Below are 25,618 nucleotides of genomic sequence, written 5' to 3' on the forward strand. Positions count from 1 at the left end.
ATATATATATATAACTTGGAAGAAATGACCGAAATATTCTAAAAATTCCTCTATTATTCTTATATCCATAACGTTCTAGAAAATTCACAAACCATGTATTATATTCTAATAGCTTTCAATGTCAATAATGCTCTAGAACATTATTCTAGAGAAATCAAAAGTAAGTAATGACCTTACTTGATTATTTCGGAAGCCTCTGGAATATGCACAATGCTCCACCAAAATAATGGGCTTATAAAATTTGGGCCATACCCAACAATCTCCACCTTGGACCAAATTTTATATGTGCGCTCGTCGTATTATACCCTATCGACATTAAGTGAATATGTCACACGCTAAACCCGATTGAAACTCAGGTTCAGAATAGAAAGTGACTTACTTGGACCCGTATTATGAGAACGTTGTTGTGGAGTCGGGATTGAGTATGATGAAGCCACAATTGCAGATCCTTGTAACATATAGAGATTTCTATGTTTGATGACCTTCAATATTTACTGAGCACCTTTGGAGACTTTGAGTACTCCACCTTGAGCCGAAATCTTATATCCTTTTCAGTCCAGAATGCCAAGAGAGATGATATTCTTCTTCAGATGAGGAACGTGATGAACATTAGACAAAGTCCTGATCACACCATTTTGCATCTTGATCCTTACAGAGCCAACACCACAAACTTTGCAATGATAAACGTTACCCATTGTAACAGTTTTATTCTTCACTAGCTGATAGTCGGTAAAGTGAGACTTTTGAGAACAAATATGGTTGGCAAAACTCGAATCAAGTGAAGAAGCTAAGAGAACTTCATCATCGGACTCTATTTCAGAACTGGCTTCTGTCATCTTTGCCTTTTCTTTTCGAGCTTTTTATTTGTAAACCAGCATTCTTCAACTGTGTGCTCAAGTTTCTTGCAAAACTTGCAAGAATTTCCGAATTTTTTCCCATTAAATTTGGACTTCTTATTGGTATTTTTACTACCGTGTGATCTCCCTTTTATATTTAAGCCTTCGGCATTTTCATTAGAATGAACTTCAAGGTCAAACTTTTCTTTTGAGAGTAAGTGAGATTTAACATCCTCAAAAGAAAGAGTAAAGGTGGTAGGAAGACAATTAATAACATGACCGTATTCTCATCGTCTATTATACATCTAAATTTTCAAGGTCAATAATAATTGAATTTAATTCATCGAGATGAGTTTGAATTGACGTACCTTTAACCATCCAGATTGTATAGAGCCTTTCTTTAAGTCGAAGCTTGTTAGCAAGGCTTTTAGTCATATATAGTGACTCTAAATTTAGCCATAGGCCGACTGCTGTGTCTTTATGGACAAACTCGCGAAATACCTCCTTGATTAAACATAGTTGGATTGTCGAGAGGGCTTTTTTGTCCAACTCTTGCCATTGCTCGTTTGTCATTGACTTTGGTTTTTTAGCTTTTCCATCTAGAGCCTTCTTTAATCCACTCTGTACTAGAACGACTTTCATCTGGACTTTCCAGATGCTAAAATTAATTTTGCCGTCAAATTTCTTAATCTCAAACTTCGTGACAGAAGACATCTTTAATGTAAACACTCTAAATCAACTATTGGCTCTGATACCACTTGTTAGTGTTGGTGAATGCGCAACGAAAGTGAAGATGTATTTGATTGAGAAGTATAAATTGAATTGATAATTGATAAGATATTTAATATAAATCAAGACACAATTTTATGGAATGACGAACATTATTATTCCACTATTTGAAAATACAAGAGTACAAGTATCCCTTTAAGGGTTTATATTACGATATGACTCTCTCTATATTACTCTCTAAGGAGTATTACAAAGTAGGTTTAGTGGATTCGTAAAGAAGGTAAATTATACAAGGAGGTGTAGTATGTAGAAAGACTTATGTATGGTATGACTCCTTGTGTTGTGTTGTATTCAATGATCAAATGCCCATGACCTATATTTATAAGTGTAAATGGAGCTTGGAAGAAATGACCGGAATACTCTAGAAATTCCTCCATTATTCTTGTATCCATAATGTTCTAGAAAATTCACAAACCATGTATTATATTCTCATAACTTTCAATGTTAATAATGCTCTAGACATTCAAGTAAGATAATATTTTTAAAGAAATCAAAAGCAAGTAATGAACTTACTTGATTATTCCAAAAGCCTTTAGAATGAATATGCACAATACTCCACCAAAGTGACAGGCTTATAAAATTTAGGCCATACCCAACAATCTCTAACATTCGGTATCAGATTTGGCAGCGGAATGGACAATCTGGGCAAGATGTGGTAGCAACCAAAACAAGGGTTAGAGGAAATAGCTGCCAGAGGACATTAGTGGCTGAGGAGAGGCGCAGCAGAGGTGTAACCATGTAAGTAACTAGAGGTTGGATTCAAAGGTGAGACTCTGAGAAAAGTAAACCAAAGATTGTATGGATTACAATTCTCAAATTAACCCCAGGGCCATTACTTAGAAAAAAAAAAAAACAAAAACAAAACCAACACGGATCATGTTAAAGCTCCCAGCAACACATTTTTGCTTGAAACTCTATAACCCAAAAGGCGTAGTAATCTTTAGAGCATCCAACATCAATTGAAAGCTCAGCAGCTTTTTTTTGGAGCATTCTCATCCATGGCAATAATACCATCTGATGAAATTTTAGCAAAAAGCAGTACCTTAAACTCAACTTATGGTTTAAATGTATTTTACCGCAAGATGCTATAATAATAAATTAAAAGTAATATCTATATACACCCATATTGATACATATTGGAAACAAAGAAAAAAAAAATGCAAGAGTGAGGAAGTGAAATAATGATAAAGAGAGAGGGTGGTATAAAATTTTAAACCACCATTAGGAATGCTCTTATGATCCATGTTCCCACTACAGATCGAGATTGTAGCTCCGATAGGGGGGGGGGGGGGGGGGGATTGTCAACATTAATGCTGCTGCAACAGTGATAAATTTGCTTGGAGGATTGGGTGTAGTGGGGCGCAATTTTTGTGTAAGTTTCAAGTTTCCAGTTTGCTACGACATGACAAGTTTGAGATTGATATGGGCAAAGCCTAGCCTGGGCCTTGTAACAACAAGATTAGCTGAAAGTTACAAGGTAAAGTGAGCAAACTATCAAAGGATGATCTCCTAACCCTCTCCGATGGAAGTTGCCTTTTTAACCTCTAATCGTCTACTGTATAGTTTTTGGGAGTGCAATCGAACCTAAGTTGATAGAGCTCTGACAGGGCTTGGCAAGACTAACTCGCTTCTGTTTATCTAACTCAAAGCCAAACTAAACTAGAAATCACATGAATCCATTGAGACCTAAACCAACACTGATCCAAACCAAATCAATCTATATATACATGACTAATATTGGTTAATCTATCATTACAAGCTACCTGACAATAAACTCAAATTATTCCAAACCGAAACAAATGACTCCTTGACTGAATATGAATAAAATCAAACCACATCAAATGACTCAATACCACTACCCGATCATCCTGCACCCAAAACAAATGAGTTATTATTTAACTAGTCCAATAAATTAATGGAGAATTCAAGATAAAAAAAATTGTGCAAAGATAACTCACAGTTTTTTTTTTTTTTTTTTTTTTTTTTTTTTTTTTTTTTTTTTTTTTTTTTTTTAATAAAAATAAAATTATATAACCTATATTGAATAAGCATTTGACCTTTTTCTTTATAACAAAAATATAGAAACAGTATACGTTCTAATGTGGTTGGTTTGATAAACCGCATCTGAATCATAAACCACAATGGCACAATGTGGTCAAAATTCTAAACCAAAAATTTCGAACAGAAAATTGCACCATGCTACAAAAATCGGTTTGGTGTGTGGTGTGAACCACGCTTTAAAGTTTAAACAATCCTAGTCACCACAATTAGGTAGTCACAATCATGATCAGTAGCTAGAAACATTAGTGTCATGAGTCATGACTGTCATCAAATGAGCAAAATAAATCCTTTAGGATAATATAAGATAAAATGGACTGGGCAAAAAGAGATGGAAATTTAAGCTGTTGCAAAATGTAGAAAGCATACAGAGGATACAAGAACAACAAAATAATGAAGCATTCTCCTACAGAAGAAAGGACAAGCTTCATATCAAGCTTTATGTTATATCAAACCAACATGACAACACCAGAAAAGCAAGGCAAGTTACAAAGTTTTACTACTATACTGATATGGAAGCTAACTATCCCTTTCTATGCTGATTTGCACTGTATGAAGCAAATTAATACCTTACAGCGAGAACTGCATCATATACCCAAATACAGGAACACACAAGGCCAATTTTTTGCTCACTTGCCCATTTAAAGAGCTTATTTTGAGCTTTCCAAATGGGAAGACGAGTAGAGAATTTGCAATGTATAAGGGATATTGTAGGGCGTATTTTACTCTTTAACATTGATCACTTACTTTTAAGTGCTGAAACTTATTTCATTATGTTATCCTCTTTTCAAATACAAAGAAGTACAAATAATTGCCTTCATTTTTATACAAGGGAAGAGACTTACATGATTTTTGCCTTCTCTTTTAATTACAAATGAATATGAATAGAATATGGAACATTGAAAAGAAAAGGACCACAGAAGAATAGTTGACCCAGGACCTAACAAAATTGCATATACAATGGCTTAGTATCACTGTTTTAACCAGCTGCCACCTAATATATATTCACATATCACAAGTCATTACAACTAATTTAATTGCATTAGGAACTATTATCACATCTTGTATTTAAGTTTACTTTCAATATTACACACATTCCCCTGTCCTAATGTAAACCAGAATTACAGAGTAAAAATCTGACACCCTTGCTTTCCCAAGTTCTGAAATGCCGTATCCACAAAGACCACATAAGTTTATTTTACAGTTGATGGATTCTAAGCAATGTCAAAAGTCTTCTAGCATTTTCTTTTCATGCTGTAGCAAAATCTTAAAAACAAAGCTAGTTGAATCACCAAGTAGGCAAGTATACAAAGGACCAAACATCTCAACATTGATCTGATGCACTTCATCTAAACTCTAAAAGCTACACTCAACATTCTTACAGAAAAAGCAACTCAAAGTCAGGCATGCAAGGTCTCTCTCTGATCTTATTCTCCTCTTAGGCCCCAGATAATAGAGCAAATGAATTTCAAGTTGCTTGCCCATGACAAGAATTACCAAATTCGCGCACAAGTTCTAGACAGATCATAGAGCTCTAACATATAGGATAACCAGTAGCGAAAAATTCCAAGGAGAAAAGTCAAATACATCCAGAAAAATATAGACTTAAATCGAGGCTATGCTGAAATTTCAGTGAATCCTATTGGACACAAATTACACCTTCTCATGAACAAATTAAAAGTTACTTCTGATTTAGGGTTTAATGGTCAGAATATCTTACAGTACAACAGATGACAAAAGATGGGAAATAAGTTTAGATTGCAAAAAACAGAACACTCTGTTAAGCAGCTCCAAGCTGGCCTTCCAGATAGCCAATAGAAAAATGTGGCCAAGTGGTTTACCTACAGAAATGATATAGCTGACTAGAATGGGAAAAAAGATTCAGTTAATAAACATCATCCCCAATTTAGAAGTAAACCGAGGTCTTATCTTTAGCTAGCGGACTTCGTTTTCCCAGTCTCTTTTCATTCTTTGCTCACAAGTCTTTCTGTACCCTACATCCTTAGACTTCCTTTAACGGCCAATTGTTTACATGGTAATATTTGATAGAATGTAATTGAGATTGCATATAAATTATACAAGATAATTTCCATGCCAAAGTTAATACAACTGCAACTTTACTCACAAATATTAACTTCTCTTCATAAAATCAGTAATGACCATGTTTGTATTGTATTTCTCCTTATAAGTATGATTGCATGAATCTTTGCAAACTAGTCATATGTTATACCATAAACATTTCCTGTGAAAAACGCACTACATATCCGTACTACGTTTGCAAATTATATACTAAGATTTAGGTGACCATACCCACCAGTCCACCACTTGCATTCTAGGCTTTTAAATACAATTCTTTCAGAGATACCAGTCATACTAACATGTTTGGCCAAAAGAACTTATGTTCTGTGATCTTGTCAGCCTATTACCAGATATGACATCAATCACCATTAATAAAATAAGCAGCTACAAAACAAAATGTCCAAGAAGTGGAATTCCCAGCAGACTAGGAACTCAAAGAAACTCACAAAGAAGACCAACTTTATCTTCATATATATAGGGTTTTTGTTCTGAGTCAATTTTTAATAACAGTTCTTAACCAGTGTAGAACTAGGTTTACTTCCCAATCTAACACAATACCTATCTCCCATTTCCTTTTCCACAATATGATTAACAATTCGTTTTCTATTCTTTTCAATTTCCCAATGAATCAAAGCAAAGAGCCATCATATTATTGTTATACCAAGCACTACAGTGAACAAATTCACTCAATCATTCACAACACCGAAAAGACAAATTCCAACTAAAAAACAAGCTATACCATCTTATAAGGCCAGTGGCTCCAATTATTACAAAATATGAAAGTGGGATACAACGTTCTTCAAGCAAAATAATCTACCCTAATTCTACTAAAGCCTAAATACATGATAAAAAAAAAAAAAAGAAAACCTAAGGGCTTCCCTAATGTTATCAACTAATCCGGCTTCATCCACCTTGTACTCGAAAAACAGCAAAACAAACTTGAAAAATTACATGAACATATGTGCAATCCCTCTAATCTAAATTACAACACCTAAGTTACTGCCTCAACAAAATACCTACAAATAACACCAGCAAACATATAAAAACCAAGCAAAAAGTCCGAATTTGGGAAATAGAAACAAATTAAACAATGCTACAAAGATCAGGGCTTCCACTAATGCTATCAGCTAATCCGGCTACAAATGTTAATCACCCACCTGGTGCTCAAAAAACTGCAAAGCAACTCAAAAAATTTCCATGATCATATGTCCACAACATCATAGGTGCAAACCCTCTAATCTAAACTATAACACCTAATTTACTGCCCTCAACAAACCTACTAACAACATCATCAAACATATAAAACCAAGCAAAAAGTCTCTATGGAAAAAAATAAAACAATGCTACCAAGATTATAAACATATTAAAAACAAAGAATAGAGCTTTCAAAAAAAAAAAAAAAAAAAAAAAAAAAAGAATAGCTAAAAATCCAATAATAATAATCATAAAATAAAAAACACTAATAAAAGTATCATTCTTCACAAGTCACAACATATATTCTAACTTAAATAACCTAACACATTGATCAAATTCTAAAAACTGACCTCGATAAAAAAAAATAAAAATTCTAAGCATCAGGGTCATCACTGTCATCAGAATCCTCAGGAGGAAGATCAGTAGCAAGATAAGCACCAGGATTAATGATTTTCCGGCGAGTTCGAGACGGAAGAATATTATCAAGATCAACCTCAGCCAAGGGATCTTCAGCAATATCACTACCATCAGATAATTCATCACCGAATTCATCGGAACCCGAATCATCAGAATCATCATCGGTATCATCTTCATCTTCTTCTTCGCCTTCTTCAATTAAAATACCCTTCCCTTTCCTGTCAATTTCAGCTTTGCTGCCATTGGAACCCTTCACTTCTTCAACTTCTTTTGCTTCTGGGTCTAGTTGTTCTACGATACTCTTTCCTTTGTGTACGACGTCGTTTTCTGGGGTTGGTTCAAGAGATTCGGGAGTATCTTTGCCATTGTTATCTGGGGTTTCGAGTTTCTGCCTTTTGACATCAATGGCGGAGTTATCGGTAGTCGGATCGGGGATACGCTTGGTTGGCAATGTGGGTTCGGGGCAATTATTGACGTCCGCCATTGATGGATTTTGGGGATTTTTGAGCTTGGGTTCTCTCGGAAGAGAGGGAGAGAAAGGGGGCAAAGGGTATATGAAGGGTTCATGCGTTCAGCAGCGACTGAGCGAGTGATTTTTGATTTTTTTTTTTTTTTTTTTAATTTTTAAAAAAGCTTTTTACTCAAGTTAGGGCTGATATTTTCGTAATTAATCTATTAATCTTAACTATTATTAAAACAAAACATTGTTGACATCATTTTTCCTTAAAATTGTATAAGTGTTGGTTTTTTAAGAATTTTTTTCCCACGTAAAACCATTGATGATGTCATTTTTTTTGTGTTAGTTTTTTTTTTTTTTTGGAGTTATTGTATATATATACTATAATCTATACTATCTATTAAAAGGCGTTTATAAAATTATGTATGTGCCACATGTACCCCTTCTTGAGGAATTTTAAAGGGAGGAAAGTTAGACATTTGTAAATGCATAACATTGATTAAAATATTATTAAAACACATGATAGAGAGAGAAAAGAGGAGAGAGATAGGAAGAGAGGTCTGGTGGCTAGGTCGTTAGGAAGAGCGTCGAGGATCCCTAAGGTACGACGACAGGAATTCGAGAGATGAAGAGGAATGCTTCGAAAACCGTCGTGTGTGTAATACCCCGTATTTTTGCATATTTTCTAATAAATTAATTATTATTTTCTAAAAAGGGTATTGTAGTAATTTATTTTACTATTTGAATTTCAGAGCCAAAATAATATTTGAATTTTGGCACCAAAAGTATTTTAAAACATAATTATTATCTTTGGATTTTGGATAAGATTTGTTATCCATTTATTTTATTAAATAACCGAATTATATATATTTCGGATATTTTAGTTAAGAAACAATTATATTTTATTAATTATTAAAAGGTCCGAAAATTCCTATGATTAGCTATGAATTTTGGATATTCCTAGTGTGGAAAATATGATTTTCTTAGTTAAATTATTAGTGAATAATTGATATTTTCTTAATTAATTATTTTATGCAATTATTATTTACACAACCATTTTTAATCCTTAAAATCTACAAAAATAAGTTCCTAAAATCTACACAGAGGTCCGAAAATTTGAGCTATGGAAAGGTCAAAATTTTCAAACACCTTGATTGATTTTGAGTAATTTATTTTTGTAGTTTGTGTTTTTAATTATCTTCCTTAATTCTATTACTTTTCCTTAATTCTTATTTTCCATCTCCTAAATATTTGATCATCTTATTTTTCTACCTTAAATCATCCTTGATTATTCCCTAAGAAAATCCATTTACCATATTATTTTTCATAACAACATGCTTTCCATAAAATAATTATTCCTAATGTGTCCAATTTATATAGTGTTTTACCCCCGTCCCTTGGTCATAATTAGTAGTGTTTTTGGCTCTTTAGAGCCACTTTTATTACTAATAGGTGTTTTCTAGTGTTTTTGTAGTTTTGCTTGAGTTTTGTAGGAAATTGCACATTTGGAGCGTTTTCCGGGTTTTTCATGGAGCAACTACGAATTAGGAGGACACGACCTTTCTTTGAAGCCCAAGTCTGGTTAGAGCCAGTGATTAAGGGCTCGGTGTGTGATACCGGGGCATTTGGATCGAGTATTCAAGACCCGAAGAGGAAATCCGGATTGGGCCGAAGAATCAAGCCCAATCGAAGTCCAAGCCTCGAGGAAGAGACCGGGCCCGATCGGGCAAGCTTGCACCCGATCGGGCGGGCGCGTAGAAGAAAGCACCAGCAAAAGGCGCGCCCGATCGGGTGAGCATTAGCTCGATTGGGCGCGGCTGCCCAGGAGATACCTTGAAGAAGAAGGCGGGCCCGATCGGGCACGTGTTTTTGGAGGCACCTGATTGCCGAGATTTTAGTTTTCAATTAGGATTTGTTTTAGGGATGTTTTAAGTACGATTTTTGTACGTATTTTGATTACCTTCTATTTTAGACTTTCTCTCTCTACTTAAAATATTTTCTCTCTCTTAGAATTCTCTCAACTTTGTTCTTAATTCCATTCCTTAATCCAGATTACTTTTGGTAACAATTTCTTCTCTTTTAATTTCAGTTATTTTCTTTAATTCTTTCATCATGTCTTATTTTATTGTTTTGATTAGTTTAGATTTAATTATGCTTGAGTAGTTTTATTTCTAGGGTTTATGGGGATCTAATAAATAATATGAAGGGGTAATTTGTGATTGTTGATTATCAATGCTTGATTATTTTCCTATTGATTGATCTAATGCTATGCAATTAGGTTTGGCCAGATTTAATTGTATGAGTTTAGCAATATTGATTCGAGATTCGAGAGATGAGAATTGATGTTTAGGCTTAGTTTCAATAGGCGGACTAATTTATAAATGGTTAAGTCGAGATTCGAGAGATGAGATTTAATACCGGTAAATTAACTCTGTGATTGTAATACGTAGCGAAAACCCTTTATAATCTGATTAATTGATGCATTGATGATTGCTTATTATGATTTACCCTGGAATATTGTTTATTGGTGAACCTATGCCCTAGGTTTTTCCTTCATTGATTTACCTCTTATTTTACTCCCTTCATACTCTTACCTTTAGTAGTTTAATTACCTTTTTATAATAATTTGGTTACTTGATAATTTAGATTGCTTTTAATTAATTAGGAATAAATTGATTTGTTTCCCTGTGGTTCGACCCTTCTTCCCTATCTACATAGTTAGTGTATTTAGGTTTTATTTTTGATTAGGTGAATACGACTTGAGCCTGTCAAAATTTGGCGCCATTGCCGGGGAACGAACCCGGGTCATCCGCGTGACAGGCGGAAATACTTAAAACGGTTTTATTTTTATTTTCTGATTATTTTTTTGTAGTCTAGATTATCCCCTCTTGTCTTAGAGAACGTTAGTTCTTTGAGGCAACTCTCATATTTATCTTTTAGTTCCTTGTTTATGCCTAGGTGTTCCAGATCAGGTTACATCCCATTCGATCCTGAGATCGAGCGCTCGTTTCATAGGCAAAGGAATCTTTATAGACAAATCCTGGCGGGTTCTGAGGAAAACAATAATCGAAGAGACCCTCAAACTGATTCTAGCGACTCAGAAATTCCTTCAGATACAGAATCAGAGATGACGGCTCAAAAGAAGCTCAGTAACTACTCGCAGCCAAAGCTCACATATTTTCCACACCTTACTCCCACTCCGACCTTAGATTTAGTGCAATTTTAAATCAAGCCCCAATTTATCACTATGATAGAGAGGAAGCAATTTAGTGGAGCTAAGGGTGAAAATCCTAATCTTCACATCGCAGATTTCTGCCAATATTGTAACACCATTAGACAAGCCGGGGTCACGCAGGACCAAATCAGGGAGATTCTTTTTCCCTTTTCATTATGTGGCAAAGCTAAGTTATGGTTTAATGGTTTGAATAGAACTTCACTTTGTATTACTAACTGGGAAACTCTTGCCTTGAATTTTTATAATAAATATTACCCTGTAGAGAGAACAACTGTACTAAGGAGTGCTATTCAGGATTTCGCTCAAGAGGCCGATGAAACTTTATATGAGGCTTGGGAGAGGTTCAAGGATCTACAGAGAGAATGCCCCACCACAATCTGGCACAATGGCAATTGATCCAAGCTTTCTACAATGGACTTGAAAATTCATCTAGATCAGTTCTAGATTCTGCAGCTAGTGGGAGATTCATGAATTTAAATGTGGACGATGCAGGACAAGTTATCGAAGATATGGCAATACACAATTCCCAATACGGGAATCCGAGAGGGTTTGCGAATAAAGGAAAACATAATGTTGATTCCGTATCCTTTTTGCAAGCTCAATTAACATCTATTTGTCAGAAATTAGATAATCTTGCTGCTACTCCTAACTCTGTAGCTAATGTTTATGCTGTTGCTAACAATGAAGCTTTTTGTGAAAATTGTGGAATTGTAGGGCATTGGGAGCAAGATTGTAGGAGTTCCATGGAACAAGTTAATTCCTTCCAAACCTATAGGCAAAATAACCCATATTCCAACTCTTATAATTTTGGTTTCCGGAACCATCCATATCTTTCGTACCGGAGTACCAATATACAAAACCCTCCACCTTCACAACAACCACAACAGCAACCTCCACCACAGCAGAAATATTACCATCCTAATTCTGGCTAGAAAAACCAAGTACAACCCTCATCATCTTCTGACCCTACTATGACAGAAATTAGAGCAATGCTTACCAACATGCAAAAGCATATAAAGAGTAGGGATGCGCAAATTGATTCAATTTTAGCTCACAATAAAATCATGGATAATCAAATTGCACAACTTTCATCTACCCTACAAACCCGTCAGCAGGGAGCTCTACCATCACAACCAATCCATCCCACAGATCATGCCAATGCAATCACTCTAAGGAGTGGTTCACATTATGATGGACCTCCTATGCCAAAGGGAGATGGACCAGTTCCTGATCCAGATTCCTCTATACCAAACGCTAATCCTGCTAACCCTGCAGGGCTACAAAAAGATACTAACCCTTCTAATGTTTCTTTGCAGGGTAAATCTCAGGATAAGGGAGAAGATGTGCAGAGCCCAGTTATCAAACTATCGTTCCCTAATAGACAATTGAAGAGTAAGTTTGATAAAAAATTCGGTAAGTTCTTAGAGGTTGTGAAAAACTTGCAGGTAACACTTCCTTTCACTGATTTAATCACTCAGGTTCCCGCATATGCTAAATTTATGAAAGACATTCTGACTAGGAAAAGGGCCTTTAATGAGGTAGAAACTGTATCTTTTACAGAGGAATGTAGTGCCTTATTGCAAAATAAATCCCCTCCTAAATTAAAGGATCATGGTAGTTTTTCTATCCCTTGTCATATAGGGAATGTTTTTATTGATAAAGCTTTGTGTGATTTGGGTGCCAGTGTCAGTGTTATGCCATCGTCTGTTTGTGCTAAACATAATATGGGTGATTTAAAAGTTACTAATATAACTTTGCAAATGGCAGATCGTTCTGTAAAATACCCTCCAGGTATTTTAGAGGATGTCCCTATCAGAGTTGGTAAATTTTTTATCCTTGTTGATTGTGTTGTTTTAGACATGGCTGAGGATACACAAATTCCCATTATATTAGGTAGGCCTTTCCTCCATACTGCAGGAGCCATTATTGATATTAAAAATGGTAAACTAACCCTTTCTGTTGGTGATGATAATGTTACTTTTAATTTAGGGAAAGTTTTGAAAGGACCTATGCTAGAGGAAAATTGTTGTCTTATTAATGTAATTGATATAATGGATGATATCTGTGATGATAGCTTGCCACAGGTTCTTGCAAGGGATCCCCTGGAGGAAATTCTTTGTGGGAATTTATCTGCAGATAATGCAAGCGTTTGGGGTAATGAAGTACATGATATTGAAAGAGCTCTTTCCCTAAAAGAGTTAGACCCCAAGGAGACAATGAAGGTAGTAAATTTTGTTCAGGAATCGAAACCTGCAGAGGTTAAGAAACCTGAACTAAAACCTCCCCCTTCTCACTTAAAATATATTTTTCTAGATGAGCAGGAACTATACCCCGTGATCATCAGTATTGCACTTAATGACCTACAAACTTCCCAACTTCTAGGGGTCCTTCAAACCCATAAGAAAGCAATTGGGTACAGTATTGATGATCTCAAGGGTATTAGCCCTGATTTTTGTATGCACAGGATACATCTAGAGGGTAACTATAAGCCCTGCATTCAACCCCAAAGAAGATTGAATCCTAACATGCAGGAATTAGTTAAGAAAGAGGTTATGAAATTACTTGATGCAGGTATTATCTATCCTATTTCTGACTCCAAGTGGGTAAGTCCTGTGCAGGTAGTGCCTAAAAAAGGTGGGATGACTGTGATCACTAATGATAAAAATGAATTAATTCCTACTAGAACTGTAACAGGGTGGCGTATGTGTATTGATTATCGTAGACTGAATATCGCCACTAAAAAGGACCACTTCCCCCTCTCCTTTATAGATCAAATGCTTGAGAGGTTAGCTAATCATAAGTTCTTTTGCTATTTGGATGGGTATTCGGGATTTTTCCTAATTCCAATTCACCCTGAAGATCAGGAAAAGACTACCTTTACATGCCCTTATAGTACTTTTGCATATCGTAGGATGCCCTTTGGTTTATGTAATGCCCTCGCTACCTTTCAACGTTGCATGATGCGCATTTTTTCTGATTTAATAGAGTCTATTATGGAAGTCTTTATGGACGATTTTAGCGTGTATGGTTCTTCATTTGATTCATGTTTAATAAATCTCGCTAAAATTTTGAAACGATGTGAAGAATGCAATTTGGTACTAAACTGGGAGAAATGTCACTTTATGATGACAGAGGGAGTAGTTCTAGGTCACATTGTATCTGACAAGGGCATACAAGTGACAGGGTAAAGTCGTATCCCCTAATCAAAAAATAATTCCTAAGTCCTCTAACTAAAGCAGATAGGGAAGTAGGGTCGATCTCCACAGGGAAACAAGTCGAATAAGAAACTAAACTAATAAGATTGAGAATAGGAAAAAAACAATATATAAAAGGCTCTAGGGCATAGGTTCACCAATAAATAATACTCCAGGGTAAAACATAGTAATCAATCATTGACATTGCATAAATAACATGATTAACAGGCTCTCGCAATTTATTAATCAACATAGATCTAACAGGCTCTCGCAATTTACTAGATCTAAGTTCTTATTGAAAATAGCCTTTAATATCAAATCAACATCTGCTCGATTCATCAATTCAATATTGCTATACTTTTACAAGCCGCAATTGTAAAACGTTAAAACAATTCAATAAGAATTTTCATGCAATACCAATAATAAATAATAGTCAACCATCAATGCATCAATTAACCAGATTGTAAAGGGCTTTCGCTACGTATTACAATCACACAATTAATTTACCAGTATTAAATCTCATCTCTCGAATCTCGACCTAACCATTTATAAATTAATCTGCCTATTGAAACTAGACCTAAACATTAATTCTCATATGTCGAATCTCGAATCAATGTTGTCAAACTCATGCATAAAAGATCAGGCCTAATCTACTCACAGAGCATTAAATCAATCAATAGGAAATTAATCTAGCATTGATAATTAACAACAATAAATTACCCCTTCATATTATTTATGGATCCCCATAAACCCTAGAAATAGAACTACTCACACATATTAAAAACTAAACTAATCAAAGCAATAAAACAAGTCATGATGGAAGGAGTAAAATAAATAACTAAGATTAAGAGAAGAGAAATCGTTACCAAAATAAATCTGTATTAATGGAAATAATCAAGAACAAGGTTTGAGAGAAAAGTTAAGAGAGAGAAAAATCCTAAGTAGAGAGAGAAAGTCTAAGAAAGAAGATAATCAAAATTCCGTACAAAACTCGTATATAAACGTTTCCTAAAACAAAATTAAAACTAAACTAATCAGGCTATATAAAAACACGCGCCCGATCGGGCGAAGGGCCGCCCGATCGGGCCCGCCTTTTTCTTCGCATTCCTTCTCCGCAGCATCGCCCGATCGTGCTAGACGCTCGCATGATCGGGCGCGCTATAAGCACGCACAGCACCAGCAACGTTGCGCCGCGCCCGATCGTGCAACCTCTTGCCCGATCGGGCCCTTGCTCCACTTTGAGGCTCAGACTTCGATTGGGCTTGATTTCTCGGCCTAAATCCGGATTTCCTCTTCGGGTCTTGAATACTCAGTCCAAATACCTCGGGATCCCAATTACCGAGCCCTTAATCACCGGCTCGACGACTCTAACCGGCCTTGGGCTTCAAAGATGGTCGTGCACTTCTAATTCCGTAGTCGCTTCATGAAAAACCCGAGAAAATTCTCCAAAGACGCAATTTCCTACAAAACTCAACAAAGACTACGAAAACACTAGGAAGCACAAATTAGTAATAAAAGTGGCTTGAAAGAGCCAAAAACACTACTAATTATGACCAAGGGACGGGGATAAATTACTATATAAAATAGATACATCAAACTCCCCCAAGCCAAACCTTTGCTTGTCCCTAAGAAAAGATCTCGTCAATGAATCAACAAATATGCTTCATCTCAAAAGTAAAAATCAAACACAAATGATTCAGGGTAAATCAAATAAACATGTTTCAAAATCAACCAATCAAATCCATCTAATTACCAATCTTCCCTAACAATTGTCAAAAAGAGCAAACCACAAGAGCATATAGAATTCAAGACTAGTGCTCACGCACTCAACTCTCATTTTTGTGGCGAGTAAAAGATGTACTCGATTGCTCTCCATCCAACCCCTTTATGTGAACAATGCCCTCCCAACTCACACTCTCGTGTGTATAAAATAATGAACGTTCAATCCTACTAGTCGACTCGAAATATGCCAAATCATAACTTGCATTGATAAACAACACTTTCACATTCATACAATTCTATGCACAAAGGTCGGAAGGTCTTTAAAGCTTGTAATATAAGGCTAGGGTAAAGGGTAGGAATCATTTGGGAACAAGTGAGAGAAAAGCTATGCTTAAGGGAGCAAATCCTATCAAAACCCATGATCAAAATAAATAATGATCAACATCTCCTACATAACCAACTCTAACATCAACCAAATATACTCCAATCATAATAAATAATCCCAACTCTTACAATTTCACTCATAAGATATAATAATGAAGAAATAGAGTGAATAAACAAACTTTATTTTCCAAACTCGAATTTTTCATCGAGGCTCAAAATTATTTTTCTTTGATCAACCTCCAACTAGAACATTTGAACACTTTTTTTTCTTTTCTTTTGAAGTTCACTAATTTTTTCAACATATTTTTTTTCTTTGAACTTCTCTTTTTTTTTTTCATAATATCATACTTTATTTTTTTCAAGAAAATATAACTCTCAAACTCATCAAAAATAAACATGATAAAAAACAAAACAACTTCTCAAAAACCCACCCAAATTGTGCAAATAATAAGCACACTACAAACTTCCTCACCTCACTCACTAATAGCTCCCCCAAGCCAAGCTTGGGACTAGTAACCAATGGGGCAAAAATAGGCTTGTAATATGGCTAATAAAACAACAAAAAGTCAAGGCAACAACATGGATAGCAAGAAGGGAACAAATGTATCTAAAATCATCTGGAGGCTACCTAAAGGAACAAATGCCTTCGTCCTCCTCAATGTGCATAATGATGAATCATATAAACATTACTTATAGTTGCAAACCAATACTCAAATTCATTGACATACCAGGAACTATGGAACTATCACACATTCCTTACCAAATCAACTAGTCAAGCACTATATTCACAAGCAATTGGACAAAATTGACGCATGTTAAGGTTTCAAGGCAATCAAACATCAAATCATGATCAACTAATCCACAATGCCTATCGTCAAATACCAAGAATCAAAACATTTTTCTCAAGTAAGGGGCACAGGGAAGCATAATTTACAGTTCATTGGAACGTATTTTTGAATTTTTTTATTTTTGAATTTTTTTTTTGTATTTTTCATATATAAGAAAGCAATAAAAACTACACTAGGAAAGCAATAAATAGAGAGAAGAGAAATAAAGTTACCATATATACAAGAAATCTCTCCCCAAGCCAAATCAAGCAATGTCCTCATTGACTTGGGAGGGTAGCTAGGAGGAGCTACTCCTCATCTTCATCCATCCTCTCATATCCTCCTCCATGACTCGATCCGGCACCACCCTGGCTCGGTCCAGCACCACCATAACCCGAACCACCTGCAAAGTAGTTAGGGTCCACATTCCCCCCATACCCCCAAAAGGAGCATCACCCCCATAACCATGGACCGAAGAGTAGTCCACATAAGTACCATACGCACCGGGGTGAGAATACCCTCCTTGGGGGTATTGGAACCAATCGGGAGCAAGTGAATCGGGGGGAATAGCCCCCCGACGGGCATAATCATCATACATGGGGTATAGACCCCTCCTGAAATTCCTCTCTATGTGTCCTACCCGCCCATCCAAGGTGCTTAACCTAGAATCTAGGTTTTGCATTAAGCCCTCAACTCTCCCTTGCCCCATCTCGATACGGTCTAATTGGCTCCTAAAAGCCGAAAAGTCATAGGGGGCATTGGGGTCGACGTTATAGTCGACCGAGGAAGTGGGTATACCATAGGTGAAGGGTGGAGGTGGTGGGTAGTGTGGTGAATGGTGAGTGGGGGAATGGTCTAGGGGAGATTGGTGGGGTTGTGGTGAAGGGTGAGGTGGTTGACCATCACCTTGACCGTTAATCTCGAAAGTATAAGAAGGCTTCTCCTTCTCAAATTTGGTCAAGGCGGGGTTGGGTAAGGTGAAGGCTTGGTCCCTCCTACCCGATTGTCGGTGGACTATCCACCAAGTGTCACCTCCCACGGGTTGCACCCAGTTTAAACTCCCTAAATAGGCTAGGTCCATGAGGTTTGATCCTGCAATTTTCCTATGCCCATCCGGGTTCCAACCTAGGTTTTTTTAGCAATGTGGGTCACTAACCCCCCAAAATAAATAGGTGCCCTAGATCTACTAGCCTCGGCCGCATTGGCCGCCCTTTGGAAATGATTGGCTATCCTATGAGGTATGTTCAATTTTTCGGCGGTAGGAATTACATAGGATGCCAAAATTTCCAATTCATCTCTCCTAACATTCGCCGGTTCATGCCTCCCAAAAATAGTGAGGCTGGCAAATCTTTGCCAAAATTTTGGGACGGGATGTTGAATCCACGTCCCTTTGGCATGTTGGAGGTTAACTAAATCCTGCCCAGTTAGCCTCTTATAGACCACGGCGGTGTGGTCTTGAGAGGATTCAATCGGTTTATCCGATTTCAAATCAAACAACTTTCCGAATTCTTTAAGAGTTAGTCTCACATCGTTGTTTAATAATCGGAATTGTACATGAGTAATTAGTGCATTCATTTTAATAACATTAAAACTTGAAATAAATTCTAATGTTAAATAGTCATACGTATCATGGCACATTTGAAAGAAACCACTCATGCCTATACCTTTGAACAATTTTTCTACATATTTATCTAAGCCTAACCTAGCTAGTGTGGGATGATGAATAAAACGGGTAGAGATTACCTGGCGATCGATGAGGTTCATCATCCTAGCCTGTTGCTCTTCCGAGGTGATGACAACCTCCTCCCATCCCGGAATTTGAAGGTCCGGGTTGACCGTTGGCTGTGGTGCCCTCAAACTCTCACCCCTTTGTGTCCTTGAACGTTTTGAGGCCATTATATGTGGAAAAATTTGATGTTTGGAGCTTTCTCTCTCTAAGGGTTTTAAGGAAGTATGAGAGAAAGTGGGAGAAAATAGGTGGGAAATGTAGAGGAAGATGTGAGGATTAAGAATATGTAAGAATTTTGAGGTTTTGATGGATGGATTTGAGGAGATCTGGGATTGAAAGTGTAGTTGAAGGTATGAAAATGGAGGTTTTAGAGAGAGAAAGTAATGGTGAAGAAGATGAAAGAAAAAGAAAGTGAGAAAAGAAGGAATGGGAAAGGATATAGAGGACGGCCAAAAAGGCGCGCCCGATCGGGCGGATAATGTTGAAACCCAGAACCTTAGTTGCACGCCCGATCGGGCGCGAACACGAACGAAAATTTCGCCTTTCACTCGCCCGGTCGGGCGAGCTTCGCTCGACATTTCTTTTCCTTCACTCGATTTGCGCCCGATCGGGCAACCTCGCCCGATCGGGCGAAATTCTCCCGAGTTTCCAACTGCACTTTCGCGCCCGATCGGGCAACCTCGCCCAATCGGGCGAGATAAGCTCCAATTTCCAGCCCTACATGCGCGCCCGATCGGGTAGCCATGCCCGATCGGGCGAATTAAAAGCTGAAAATTATCCTTGCTTACGCGCCCGATCGGGCGAGCTCCGCCCGATCGGGCCCGTGCCCAGTCAGATGTCCTTAGCTCTTCTTCGATTTCTTTTCGTCTTCAAATTTTTCTAAGTCTCTTGACCTCTCAAACCTATGCCTGTACAAAAACACTTATAAATGGTAAAATTTCACTCTCCTCGCCTCTCTAAAAAAAAAAAGTAAAACTAGTCTAGAAAGCAAGAAATACGAGTTGCCTCCCGCAAAGCGCTGGTTTATCAAGGTCCCGCACGACCTTCTTACCAAGTACAATAACTAGGACCCTTGGCCTAACGTTTGATCGGGTGGTTTCTCACCCGGTCTAGCGGTGTTTAGGTTGCGATGCGGCTTCCTGACATACCCTGTGGGACGCCAAATCACCTTATCTGGTGGATCCTCCTTAACTTGGACTGGGGGATCTTCAATTGTACGCACCAAAGATCCTTCTTTGATCGAGGATTGCTTCAAATTGTCATTGCATTCAACACTAGCAACTCGATCTGGCGGGATACCTACCGTAGGCTCGATTTGCACAACTTGCTCGATCAGTTTCACCTTTTCATCTTCGAAACCAAGACCAACGGTGTAAAGTGCTCTTTCTATTGCATCGACTTCCTTCTGCCATTTGTCTATTTCATCTGAAAGGGATGCAACACAAGATACCGCCTCCAAGGGATCTTTTTCAAGAGCTTGGGGCTTGTTAAAATAATTTTCAACCACATTAACAATAAAACATTTCTCCTCAGTCATGGAGCTTTTAGGGGCATTATTCAGATTAAAAACAACTTTATCATCCCCTACTAATAATGTTAACTTACCACTTCTTACATCTATGACTGCTTCTGCAGTGTTAAGGAATGATCTACCCAAAATAATTGGGGTTTGCATATCCTCAGCCATATCAAGAACAACAAAATCTACAGGTATATAAAATTTACCTACTCTAACGGGGACATCCTCTAAAACACCTAAGGGGTATTTGAAAGAACGGTCGGCCATTTGTAGAGTTATATTGGTAGCTTTTAATTTACCCATATTCAACTTGGAACACACAGATAATGGCATGACGCTAACACTAGCACCCAAATCACATAATGCATTATCAATCAAGAGATTGCCAATATGACAAGGGATAGAAAAACTACCCGGATCTTTTCATTTAGGTGGAGACTTATTTTGAAGTACGGCACTACATTCGGCAGTGAAAGCTACTGTCTCTACCTCACTAATAGACCTTTTCCTCGTTAATATTTCTTTCATAAATTTTGCATACGAGGGGATTTGTGTGATTAATTCAGTGAAGGGAACTGTTACCTTCAAATCTTTTACCACCTCCAGGAACTTACCAAACTGCTTATCCAAGTTTGTCTTCAATTGACGATTGGGGAATGGAGGTTTGATAATTGGCTTAGGAGCATTATTGCTCTTATCTGGAATAGCCACCTTCTCTGGAGTCGTACCCTGCAATGTAGAATTAGATATGTTAGTATTATCCTTTAGCCCTGCAGGGCTATCAACTACATTGTTTGGTTTAACGGAATCAAGATTAACATTATTTAATAAAACAGATTCATCAACTCTGGGCATAGAGGTCCCTTCATAGTTTGAACCACTCCTTAGAGTAATTGCAAATGCTTGATCCGTGGGCCGGTTGGCTGTGCCGGCAGAGCTCCCTGTTGGCGGGCTTGTAGAGTAGCGGAGAGTTGCGCAATTTGATTATCTACAATTTTATTGTGTGCTAGAATTTGATCAATTGTCGCATCTCTACTCTCCATGTGCTTTTGCATATTAGCCAACATTGCTCTAATTTCCACCAGAGAGGGGTCGGAAGATGAGGAGGGTTGTTGTGGTTGGTTCTTCTAGCCAACATTGGGATGGTAATATTTCTGCTGCTGTTGCTGTGGCGCCTGTGGTTCTTGTGGTGGTGGATTTTGAACATTAGTGCTCCGGTAGGAAAGGTACGAATGATTTCGATACCCAGGATTGTAGGTGTTGGAGTATGGGTTATTCTGCCTATAAGCTTGCAAGGCATTAACTTGCTCCACGGAACTCCTGCAATCTTGCTCCCAATGACCTACGATACCACAATTTTCACAGAAAGCCTCATTAGAATTATTATTAATCGCAGAAACATTAGCTACATTAGCAGTGCTCAGATTATCTAATTTTTGGCATATAGAGGTCAGTTGAGCTTGCAAAAAGGATACAGAGTCGACACTATGTTTCCCCTTGTTAGCAAATCCTCTAGGATTCCCGTATTGGGAATTGTGTATCGCCATATCTTCAATAACCTGACCAGCATCATCAACATTAAGATTCATAAATCTTCCACTAGCTGCAGAATCTAAAATTATTCTAGAGGAATTTCCAATGCCATTATAAAAGGCTTGGATTAACTGCCATTGTGCTAAATTATGGTGAGGGCATTCTCTTTGTAGGTCCTTGAATCTCTCCCAAGCCTCATATAAAGATTCATCGGCTTCTTGGGCAAAATTCTGAATCGCAATCCGTAGTACGGCTGTTCTCTCTGCAGGATAATACTTGTTATAAAAGTTCAAAACAAGAGTTTCCCAGTCAGTTATACCAAGTGTAGTTCTATTTAAGCCATTAAACCACAATTTAGCTTTTCTAGTTAAAGAGAAGGGAAAGAGAATCTCCTTGATTTGGTCTTGAGTGACCCCGGCTTGTCTGATGGTGTTACAATATTGACAATAGTCGGCAATGTGAAGATTTGGGTCTTCACCCTTGGCTCCACTGAATTGCTTCCTCTCTATCATCGTTATAATTTGAGGTTTAATTTCAAATTGAACCCCATCAAGAGCCGGAGTGGGGGTGAGATGTGGAAAATCCGTAAGCTTTGGTTGTGAATAATCACTAAGCTTCTTTGGAGCCGTCATCTCTGATTCTGGATCTGATGATACCTTTGAGTCGCTAGAGCCAGTTGGAGGGTCTCGGTGATTATTGTTATTATCACCAGAATCCGCCAGGATTTGCTTGTAGAGATTTTTCTGTCTATGGAAGGAACGTTCGATCTCAGGATCGAATGAGATGTAACCTGATCTGGAACACCTGGGCATAAACAAAAACTAGAAGCAAATATGAGATTTTCCTCAGAGAACTAACGCTCTCTGAGACAAAGAAAATAATCTAGACTACAAAAACAATTAGAAATAAAAATAAAACCGTTTCCCCGACAACGGCGCCAAATTTTGACAGGGTAAAGTCGTATCCCCTAATCAAAAAATAATTCCTAAGTCCTCTAACTAAAGCAGATAGGGAAGTAGGGTCGATCTCCACAGGGAAACAAGTCTTTCTATTCCTAATTAACTAAAATAATCTAGATTATGAAGTAACCAATATTTATATTTGAATAAGAAACTAAACTACTAAGATTGAGAATAGGAAGAAAACAATATATAAAATGCTCTAGGGCATAGGTTCACCAATAAATAATACTCCAGGGTAAAACATAGTAATCAATCATTGACATTGCATAAATAACATGATTAATAGGCTCTCGCAATTTATTAATCAACATAGATCTAACAAGCTCTCGCAATTTACTAGATCTAAGTTCTTATTGAAAATAGCCTTTAATATCAAATCAACATCTGCTCGATTCATCAATTCAATATTGCTATACTTTTACAAGCCGCAATTGTAAAACGTTAAAACAATTCAATAAGAAATTATCATGCAATACCAATAATCAATAATAGTCAACCATCAATGCATCAATTAACCAGATTGTAAAGGGCTTTCGCTACGTATTACAATCACACAATTAATTTACCGGTATTAAATCTCATCTCTCGAATCTCGACCTAACCATTTATAAATTAATCTGCCTATTGAAACTAGACCTAAACATTAATTCTCATCTGTCGAATCTCGAATCAATGTTGTCAAACTCATGCATAAAAGATCAGGCCTAATCTAGTCACAGAGCATTAAATCAATCAATAGGAAATTAATCTAGCATTGATAATTAACAACAATAAATTACCCCTTCATATTATTTATGCATCCCCATAAACCCTAGAAATAGAACTACTCACACATATTAAAAACTAAACTAATCAAAGCAATAAAACAAGTTATGATGGAAGGAGTAAAATAAATAACTAAGATTAAGAAAAGAGAAATCGTTACCAAAATAAATCTGTATTAATGTAAATAATCAAGAACAAGGTTTGAGAGAAAAGTTAAGAGAGAGAAAAATCCTAAGTAGAGAGAGAAAGTCTAAGAAAGAAGATAATTAAAATTCCGTACAAAACTCGTATATAAACGTTTCCTAAAACAAAATTAAAACTAAACTAATCAGGCTATATAAAAACACGCGCCCGATCGGGCCCGCCTTTTTCTTCGCATTCCTTCTCCGCAGCATCGCCCGATTGTGCTAGACGCTCGCATGATCGGGCGCGCTATAAGCACGCACAACACCAGCAACGCCGCGCCGCGCCCGATCGTGCAACCTCTTGCCCGATCGGGCCCTTGATCCACTTTGAGGCTCGGACTTCGATTGGGCTTGATTTCTCGGCCCAAATCCGGATTTCCTCTTTGGGTCTTGAATACTCGGTCCAAATACCTCGGGATCCCAATTACCGAGCCCTTAATCACCGGCTCCACGACTCTAACCGGCCTTGGGCTTCAAAGATGGTCGTGCACTTCTAATTCCGTAGTCGCTTCATGAAAAACCCGAGAAAATGCTCCAAAGACGCAATTTCCTATAAAACTCAACAAAGACTACGAAAACACTAGGAAGCACAAATTAGTAATAAAAGTGGCTCAAAAGAGCCAAAAACACTACTAATTATGACCAAGGGACGGGGGTAAATTACTATATAAAATAGACACATCAACAAGTAGATAAAGCTAAGATTTCAGTGATTGAGCAATTACCTCCCCCAGTTAATGTTAAGGGAGTTAGAATTTTCTTAGGTCATGCGGGGTTTTATTGTCGCTTTATCAAAAACTTTTCTAAAATTACTAAAATACTGACTCAGCTTTTACTCAAGGATGCCCCTTTTATTTTTATTGACGAGTGTCTGGAGGCTTTTAACAGGATTAAGCAGGCTTTGATATCGGCACCCATCATATGTGCTCCCGATTGGAATCTACCTTTCGAGATTATGTGTGATGCAAGCGACTTTGCACTAGGAGCCATGCTCGGACAGAGAAAGAACAAAGTTTTGCATGCTATTTATTATGCAAGCAAAACTTTGGATGAAGCCCAAGTAAACTATGCCACTACGGAGAAGGAGTTTCTTGATGTCATATATGCTTTAGAAAATTTTAGATCATATCTTGTTGGTTCCATAGTCATTGTTTTTACTGACCATGCAGCTTTGAATTACTTGATAGCTAAGGCGGAATCAAAGCCTAGGCTACTCCGTTGGGTTCTTTTGCTCCAAGATTTCAATATTGAGATAAAAGATAAAAAGGGAGCAAAGAACGTAGTGGCAAACCACTTGTCACGTATCAGGTATGATGAGGGTAAGGATTCTCTTCCTATAGATGATTCTTTCCCTGATGATAACCTGTATGAAGTTGTAGAGCAACACCCTTGGTATGCTGAATTTGCTAATTATTTAGTGGGTGGTACTCTACCTCCTGACTTGTCCTACCAATAGAAAAAGAAATTCCTTTCTGATGTTAAACATTATTTTTGGGATGATCATTTTTTGTTTCGTGAGTTTGCAGATGGATTATTTCGCAGGTGTGTTCCCGAATGGGAAGTTCACGGTGTGCTTACTAGTTGCCACACCTCACCATATGGAGGACATCATGGCCCCACCAAAACGGTGGCCAAGATTAATGAGCCAGGTTTCTATTGGCCTACTATGTTTAAGGATGCTAACATTTTTGTGCAGGCTTGTGACTCTTGCCAGAGGACTGGCAACATCTTGC

General features: G+C 37.3%; 1 protein-coding gene and 2 non-coding genes across 3 annotated transcripts; 1 reads left to right on the forward strand and 2 right to left on the reverse strand.

Moving 5' to 3' along the window:
- Positions 1-7,180: 7,180 nt before the first annotated feature.
- On the reverse strand, positions 7,181-7,917 carry LOC145572195 (uncharacterized). The gene has a single exon (XM_081631227.1). It carries the CDS (start codon positions 7,855-7,857, stop codon positions 7,330-7,332), a length of 528 nt encoding a protein of 175 aa, XP_081487353.1. The 5' UTR covers positions 7,858-7,917; the 3' UTR covers positions 7,181-7,329.
- A 3,421-nt stretch (positions 7,918-11,338) lies between these two features.
- LOC145566257 (small nucleolar RNA R71) lies at positions 11,339-11,444 on the reverse strand. Its single transcript, XR_014095390.1, has one exon. It is a non-coding gene; the product is annotated as a small nucleolar RNA R71 (small nucleolar RNA).
- Positions 11,445-22,117: 10,673 nt separating this feature from the next.
- Positions 22,118-22,224, forward strand: LOC145565052 (small nucleolar RNA R71). The gene has a single exon (XR_014094956.1). It is a non-coding gene; the product is annotated as a small nucleolar RNA R71 (small nucleolar RNA).
- Positions 22,225-25,618: the final 3,394 nt, after the last annotated feature.

The sequence above is a fragment of the Chenopodium album genome, chromosome 1 (genome assembly GCF_948465745.1).
Source record: "Chenopodium album chromosome 1, dcCheAlbu1.1, whole genome shotgun sequence".
In the NCBI taxonomy this organism is placed as follows: Eukaryota; Viridiplantae; Streptophyta; class Magnoliopsida; order Caryophyllales; family Amaranthaceae; genus Chenopodium; species Chenopodium album.